General features: G+C 38.1%; 1 protein-coding gene across 10 annotated transcripts in view; it reads left to right on the plus strand.

Annotated features, from left to right (window-relative positions):
* The window catches only part of dlgap4b (discs, large (Drosophila) homolog-associated protein 4b), a 90,656-nt gene extending 82,554 nt beyond the window's left edge, over positions 1-8,102 (plus strand). For all 10 annotated transcript variants that reach the window (XM_047813652.1, XM_047813651.1, XM_027146705.2 and 7 more), the window contains 6 exons: positions 1,180-1,547; positions 1,827-1,921; positions 2,459-2,970; positions 3,721-3,812; positions 5,749-5,904; positions 6,331-8,102. In XM_047813652.1, the coding sequence (XP_047669608.1) occupies positions 1,180-1,547; positions 1,827-1,921; positions 2,459-2,970; positions 3,721-3,812; positions 5,749-5,904; positions 6,331-6,549 (1,442 nt within the window). In that variant the 3' untranslated portion in view covers positions 6,550-8,102. The remainder of the gene's footprint in view (positions 1-1,179; positions 1,548-1,826; positions 1,922-2,458; positions 2,971-3,720; positions 3,813-5,748; positions 5,905-6,330) is intronic.
* Positions 8,103-8,919: the final 817 nt, after the last annotated feature.

Genomic DNA, 8,919 nt, shown 5'->3' on the forward strand with positions numbered 1-8,919 from the left:
CATATGCTTAGGCAAGTAAACATCTACTTTACTAGACAGCTGAAAACAAATACAGCACTAGCTCATTATGCATGGCATGGAGAGGACTAAACCTAAAATTGTATGAACAAAAAAGCACACATGGAAAAATTTCTTGAAAACTTCTTTGCCGTCCTTTTACCAATTGCTAGCAGGCTGTCTACTAGCACCGCCCATATTCCCCAAAATATGCTTCTGTTTCCTCATGCTGAGACACACACACAGACACCACTTTACACACTCTCATAACCCCCCACACACACACACAAACACACACACACACACACACACACACTCCATTCAAAACACACATTCACATGTGTGCTCACCCACCTACTGTGTCACAGGGCTGAAATAACAAGCATAGTGTTGGACAAAGGGGAGGAGAGCGGCATATTTGCGTCACAGCACAGAGTACAGTAAACGTTATTAACCTATACACATGCAATAAGGTATGGAAAGGGTTTTCTGTTATACTTTGCCAAATCAGTATGCTCATAGTCTTAGTGTGTTGAGATATCCATACGGATATTTAATCATCAGTAAATCAGCACTTCATCACAGGTTGCGTGAGCTCTGCTTAATAAATGGTAAATGCTAAACACAGTACATTCAGCCTTTCATCTCGTTTGCCCTTAAACAAGCAGCTCATTTCCCTCTGTGTTTAATGTGGTGAAATCTGTGCACCTATACATCAATTTTATTGACTTCAAGATCAACAGTTTATCTGGAAAAATGAGACGTGAGAAGAAAGAATAGTAAAAGAGAAAGAGAGCACACTGGTGTAATTAGTGGAAAATTAGTCAGTCATAACTTCCTGCATCAGCTTCATTTCCTGGGTTTTTATCCGTATGCATTTCTATCACAAATGCTTTGGGGTGTGGGTTGAATGAATCCTTTATTAACAAAATTCCATGACCTCTCTCTCGTGCTCTCTCTCACACACACACACACACACACACGCGCGCGCGCACACAGATACACATAGACAGACAGAGAGGTGGGTGTTCAGCATTTCCTGCTCCATATTGTAGTTAGTACTCAGTTAACATCTTCAAGATTAAAATAAACACACTAACAAAAATAATGTTGTACATTAGCTATGTTTTTGTTGAATTGTGTATGTAATAGTAAAGTTTCATTTTACACTCTTCTGTGCAGTCTCAACATGTATAACAACGTGTAAGAAGATAGCCCCGCCCCCTGTCCCTCCTCGCAATTCCAACTCCAAGCCCTTCATTTCAGTGACTGTGCAGAGCAGCACCGAATCAGCACAGGACGGTTACCTGGACAACCACGACCGCAAGAGCCAGACGAACGGCAGCTCGTCAGACAGCAGCCTGACAAAAGGATCACGGTCTCACCCACCTGTACTTGGACCTCGCGATCCACAGGTTCCAGCAGCTGTGGTGCTTTTACCCGACTCTTCTCGTGAGCTGCAGAATGAGCAGGTGAAAGTGGGAGGAGCAACAGACGAACCCAGGACGGAGCCTGTACCCCGTCGCAAACTTTCCTCTATTGGAATACAGGTGAGTGCAAGTTTTATGGAGTTCTTTTGTCCCTGCAACATTAAAACATGTTGATAACTAATGGATCACAGACTAATATTGTAGCCATTGTGACTGTTTTTATGTATCTTGAATGTCTCACAAGTTATTTTGTGTTTATGGAGTAAAACCCTGAACTCTTTATATTCGTAAAAGTTTTTTGCATATTGTGTTCTGTTAAACTTTTTGAAACTGTTTGTCTTTCTGAGCTTTGGAACTCATGAATCTCACTAAACCCTATACTCTTTGATGAAATAATAGGTGGACAGCATCCAGGAAATTCAGAACCGAGTCGAGACGCCGCCGCCATTGGCCAGATTCCAGTCGATTGGAGTGCAGGTGGAGGACGGCTGGACGTGAGTACTTCCTGTCTCAGTTTCTCCTTTCCACTTCCTGCAATACAGTAACATTATATTTTATTAATATCTGACTAGAGGAAGAAAATGGCAGTTATTTTTGCAAGATAATATTTAACCAGTACTAGCACACGAGTATGAATTTTAAAAATACTTTTGCTCCACAGACAAGTCATGCTGTTTAACACTGCTTGCAAATATTAATTAAACTCTTTTATATAACTATATATATATATTCGAAATTATATTCATGTCCAGCCAATGATACTTCTTGCTTCCTGCCAGATGCAATAGTAGCTACTAAATTTCAGCACTTTTTAGTTTGGTATTGAGATTGTTTGTGTTTTGTGCATAGGGTACATTACAGATAAAACAGAATCTAAGGAATGGCTTGTTTGCCACAACGTTTTGTCTAGAACAGAATATATATAATGACGAGAAGTGATATTATGCATAAGCATAACTATTAAATGTGTTTTTTATTTTACTTACTAATGTCTTTTCTTCTTTTGTTGTTGTTGTTTTTTCTACTCCCAGACTCAGCCGCTCCAGTAGTATGGCATCTAAGCAGGAAACTGACTCAGACACACAAGATCTCTCTCTTAATTCTGTCACCAGTCTTACATCCATTAACACTTCCAGACCCGCTGAGAAGAAAGTCATGGTCAACAGTGCTAGCCAATCTGTGGACTTCCACGCTCAAATCTCTCTTGACAATGGTAGCCACGACGATGATGTTGTGACAACCAGCGGTCCTTCCCGCCAGCTCCTGACTAATCGCTCAACAACAAGAAGTAGCTCTTCCTCATTTTCAGAGAGTTTAGACCCCGCGCTTGACCCATCCTCCCTGCCTCCGCCTGACCCCTGGTTGGAGAGTGGTAACGGGACTGGAAACGGAGGCCCCACACACACGTCTTCAGCTGGCATGTCGGCATGTCGGAGAGATGGGCATTGGTTCATGAAGCTGCTGCAGGCAGAGACTGCACGGATGGAAGGGTGGTGCAAACAGATGGAAGAGGAGACCAAAGAGCACCAGCTCTCTGAGGAGGGTAAGAAAAATTTGATGTGCCTATGTTGTGTGCACAATTACTGACTGCTCAGATGTGCTAAGAGTACCTGAAATGTCAAATTTTGCACTAACTTCATATCTATGGTGGTATCTCAGCATAAATATTTGATCTGTGCTACAATCTTTCAGCAAACTATAAAAAAACAGCACCATCTGGTGGTTTTCTATGTAGCTCAGGTTGCAACCACCAAAAGACAGTGTCCAATGTTCAACAATTCATTTCTTTAGCTGTTTTATCAATGAGGTATTGATGTACACTTCACTGAATTTTTTTTTCAAGCTCAAGGTATGCAAATTTACCACATTTAAGACCCAGCTTAAGACTTGCATGTGATGAATTTAGAATTTGTTTATCGGCACGTCAGTGATAAATTTGCATTGGTAGGTAGATATAAAGATTGGATTTCGGTGTAATTAAAGAATGTGTATTGGCTGATTGTTGTAATTAAATTAGAGATAAGAGCAGAAGGAGGAAAACACAAAGAAGTACACAGACAAAATTGATTTTTTATTCTCCAAATTTCGAGTTTCAACTTTCATAGTTAACACTGTTATAGCTTCTTATAAAAGAAGAACCTAAATCCAAATGGGACAGAGTTACACATTTTCTCTGGTTGTAGACTGTGCGGACAAAGTTATGTTGTATGTGTTTATGGTGGTTTAGAAGGTATGTGGTGTACAGTGGCAATTTGTTGTTGATCAGTATGTTTTTCTCACTGTGTGTGTGCAGTGCTAGGTAAGGTGCGCAGTGCAGTGGGCAGTGCTCAGCTCCTTATGTCTCAAAAGTTTCAGCAATTCAGAGGGTTATGTGAACAAAATTTGGTGAGTCTCTCCCTCACTCTCTCTCTCTCTGTCCCCTTCTATCGCTCTCTTTTTTTATTACTCTCCCTCTCTCTTTCCCTCTCCCTCTGCTCTGCTCTCTCTCTTTCCTCTCTCTCTCTTTCTCTCTCTCTCTGTCCCCCTCTTGCTCTCCCTCTCTTTTTCTCTCTCTCTCTAACTCCCACTCTCTGTCACACATCACATATGCACAAATGTCTATTTATTACTGATTTACACACAGACAGACAGAAGTATACAAGCTGTACATCTTAAGAATGATACCCACTTCCATTAAGATAACTATTTAGTAACCTGTTTTCTAACACCAAAGCATATTACATATAGATTTGCAGCGTTTGGCTCTTATCCAGAGCAACTTACAAAAGTGCTTTGAATTCTCTCAGTGAAAACATCAACACTGGTTCACTAGATCATGCACTAAGGATCACATCTAAAACTCTACTGGGAAGAAATATAGTACTTTTTAATTTATTTTTTGTTTATTATGTTAATTATTAAATCTGCTTGTTAGAATGATGGCTATGGACAAATATTTGAAGAGATGTTAATGATTTGTTAATGTTAATGATTTTAGATCTGTTATCAATTTGAGAGCGAAGCCAAGAATACACAAGGTTGAAGTGTCTATAATTACATAAATAACAATAGTTAATAATCTGAGGAAACCTTAACAGCTACAACATTCAACATACAAAAAAAACTTGGAATGATTAATGATTTACCATTTCAGATCAGGCGGACAACTACTTGACATAATTTTAAAAAGCTTCTAAAGACATTTTTATAAGATGGAAAAAATGTATTTTTTATAAAATTTTATTTGAAATTGGTATTGATTTTTTTTTTATGTTGTGTTTCTTAATTGATTTGTATTTTCTTATTGTACTTCCCTACTTGATGATGATTTTTATCTTTTATTGTCATTTGTTAAATAATCAGTTGGAATAAGTAGGCATCAACCTTTTTTGTTATGTGCTTCTATTCAAGGACATGTAAAGCTAAGACGCTAAAATGATCTATGACTTCTTAAACACAAGTGACACAATTTTGACTGTATCTGACATTCAGACACGCAAACAACTTTTTGGAACACTGACAACACACACACATGTTTGTTTGTTTTTTCTTCAGTAATACTGCAACTAATCTCCCCTCATTGCATGTGTACATATTTAATGTGATTTTTATTTATTTATTTGTCTTTTTTTTTTTTTTTTTTTTTTGAGATTTCCAACAGAGAGCACACACAAACAGTTCAGAATAAATTGATCTTTAAATCCTTGAATATAAACCCAGCCACTGCCTTACAAGGCATGTATCAGTAAGAAATGAAACACCTCAGCACATACTGTAAACTAGGCACACACTGTGGACATTTACTGTTGTGTAATGTCTGGGAAACAATTTAGTTTGTGTTCTCACGTTTGTGCTGAAGACTTGCCTCTGGAAATTGAGCTCTGTCTTAAAGCTCTCACTACATTTAACACAATTCATCTCATTTACACAACAGGGCTGTTGAGGGTCAAAGGCCTATGATAAGATTAAATTTTTGTGCCCAGTGTTACACTGCCCTCTTGTGTACAAAGAAATTAAGACATCTGGCAAACATAAATCAATTAACATTTATTCATCCTTCTACTGTAAGCTCTGAGTCACTGTGGAACTGGAGTCAATCCTAGGAACACAGAGCAAAGTGGGACTGGAGTATCAGTTCATCTTTGTGCATCACACCCATTAGCACATTCATATACAACTAGGAGCAATTTAGATCTTTAGTATCCCATTTTGCCCCACATGATTTAAATTTAATTCTAATTAAGCTGCAAGTGTGGGTTTATTTAATTAATGAATTTATTTATTTTTCTGTTCTTTTCTCTCCTTTTTTGTAATTCTTTTACTCTCTGGCTTCCTTCGGTAGAATGTGAACGCTAACCCGAGACCAACAGCTCAGGACTTGGCAGGATTCTGGGACCTTCTGCAGCTGTCAATAGAAGATATTAGTCTCAAGTTTGACGAGCTCTACCAACTCAAAGCCAATGACTGGAAACTGGACCGAGATTCTCCAGACAAACAGGTACAGGTTATAAAGAAAATTCAAGTATATGTTCAAGTAAGCTATACTGGCGCTATATACATTTTTCCATAGTCAGTGCCTGGCATCACTAAAGTAGTAAAGTAGCTTGTAAATAGTCCAACTGTTTTATCACCCAGTCGTGGTAAGCATGTCATGAACTTCATTTATTGAAATTTCTTATAAAAGCACAATGACTTAAGGGTACTGGCTAGTAAGAGTTACGTAAAGTTAATAAATGTTACTTAACTAATGTTTACCTATGTGCAATGGAATTACATTAAATAAGATATAAACATTGTACATGTCCTCAACTCGATTATATGGTCTAAAATCTACTATTTTAGAGTAAATTGAGCAACTCTAAATAATAATAATGAGCAGCTTATTAACATTTATGTAAACCAAATTATGAATTTTTATCCCCAGAAAAATCAGAAGCAGGCGCCACCTGTGCCAAAGAAGCCTGGGAAGAACAAGGCAGTACTGAACCGGGAGAAAAGCAGCGAGGCGGCAGAAAAACAGAGGCAGGAAGCCCGCAAGAGACTGATGGCAGCCAAGAGAGCGCAGTCGGTCAAACAGAACTCGGCCACCGAGAGCTCGGACAACATCGAGATCTACGTCCCCGAAGCCCAGACACGCCTCTGAGAAAAGAGAAATGAAGAAACAGGCCCACAGCTCACCCATGTGGAGAGGGGGAAGAATGAAAGGGAAAGGGAATACAAGAGTGAGAAAACATTTGAGCGCTTCACAGATCTGCTCTAATATCAAATGCAAAATGCTCTTTATTTTGGTGGCAGCCTAAAATCGAGAAAGGTGAATGTGGAAATTGTGAACAGGCCACACAAAGAGCTTCTCTTTTCAGAGACTGCCAAGGAAAACCTCACAGACATTTATTATTATTATTATTATTATTATTATTATTATTATTACTTCTTATAATTATGCCACCAAAAGTCTATATCAGACTGTTTTAAATGTTCTATTATCTTGAATAAGAGATTTAATCTATGTGGACTAGGTAGCCACACTTGGATTTTTTTTTTTTTTGCCCTTCATCACCCCATCCAGTAGAAAATCCTCCTCTGGTTTCCATACACACACTTGCTTGGAGGATTCCTTCTTGTGTGTGCCCTCTCTGAAATACTCGTCTTCCTGTTTACTAATTTGGTTTATTGACTTCAGCCTCTAGTGCAAGTTATAGAAATTGTGTCTTTGCACTAAACAGTAACAGATGAACAAAAGCCTGTTAGAGTGGAAAAGAACGGTGTAGACATTTAGGCCACTTTATTTCACCCAGCTGGTTTTCACTCCTGCTTTGACTTTTTCATTCATGGTAAACTTTCATACCATTTATCGGGTGCTTGCAAATTGTTACTGCAAATGCACTCCATTTTATCGGAGCAATAAGTATGATTCTTATTGAAAACGTAATTAAAAAGCATAAGCAAAATAAAAACCACTGATTAGTATTAAATGTAGGACATTTTGGTGGGTTTTGAAGAAAGTATTGCCTATTGTATTATCTTGATCATGTAACAGTGATCTAATAATGTTTGACTGAACCACAAGAAGTACAATACCGCTTATTGTCCCTTTAATGATTTTTTTTTATACCCAGTTTGCATTTAGCTACAGAAAGTAATGAGAGAAAGCATGTTTTAGTCGTTTTAAATCTGCTTGCCTTTCATTAAATACAGTTAGAAATGTCACTTTGTCATACTGAAGGTAGAAGCTCTGTTCTTTCAGGAATGGAGGTAGGGCCTCATCATCACAACAAACCCATGGCCAAAGTTAGTACTTATTTTTTATTTATTTTTTATTTTTTTGCTGTAAGAAAAATATTTGATCATGAAAGATAAGTGATTAATGAACTCAATCTAAAATGCACACCCTGATTCTACAATCATTTTATTTAATCAATTTCCGGCATTCTGAAGCCGTGTAACATTACAATTCATAGTTAAAACAATCCTACAGTAGTCTGTGCAGTGACAGCATCTCTCTCTGGTTATTTGGGTCCTACATCGTGTTAGCTGTCCTGAGAATGTGGCATTTATTCTGCATTTCACAGTCTGTTTTTGTTTATGATTTTTTTTTTTAAATTCTGATTCATTTACTTTGTTTATCTTGTTATTTATCCTCATTGAAGTTACGTGTCTGTTTAAATAAGATCATTAAATTCTGTTGTTTTATATGGATTTGTTAGGTGTCATTTCAGACTTTTTCTGGTTTATCTAACGAGGACAGGATTTCAAACATCAGCTTTAATTGAGCTTATCTAATTTGTATCAGGCTAGTGTTGTAACAAAACTGAAATTACAAGATGCATCCACTTTCTTCAGCATTGGGTAATTTATCCATACTGCTTTACAGGCGGTTCATTGTAACTCTTTAGTTATTAGTCTAGCACTGTTGTGTTTAAAGCATGCTGACATTCCTAAGGAGTAATGCCAGTACTTTTGGGTCATAGGCAACAAGAAGCTGATAGCACTTTTGTTACAAAATAGCTCCAGGCTGTTTTGTTAACACGCTGTGGGACATGCTTTATTATTTTTTCATGACAAATGAAATTTACATACAGATATGAAGACTAAGCAATGCAAGAATTCTTTTATTTGACATGCTCTATTTAAAAAGGGACATATGTGCATGACATATGTGCATTTTAACTAGAAAAGGCCCATCCATTGGCCCACCTGCTTTCTTTAAACAGACCCACACACAAACACTCTGTAAGGTGAAATGGTTGAGTGATTGGCTCCCTTTGTCTGCAGTGTTGTGTGTTAGTCAGGCCAGTGATGGCTCCCTTTGCTGTTTGCAGTAATAGTGTGAATGGGATCTCCTCTCTCACTCTCTGCCGCTTCTCTCCATTTGGCTCGGGGGTGAATCGTTAACGCCTGTGGCTTTGTGTGCTGATGGCCTACAGCTTATCCCTCCACAGGGTTTAAAGACATGTCTGACAAATCCCTGCAGAACTACTTCAACAGCCCAACTTTTAAATAAGGTGAATTGGGG

The sequence above is a fragment of the Tachysurus fulvidraco genome, chromosome 5 (assembly GCF_022655615.1).
Source record: "Tachysurus fulvidraco isolate hzauxx_2018 chromosome 5, HZAU_PFXX_2.0, whole genome shotgun sequence".
In the NCBI taxonomy this organism is placed as follows: Eukaryota; Metazoa; Chordata; class Actinopteri; order Siluriformes; family Bagridae; genus Tachysurus; species Tachysurus fulvidraco.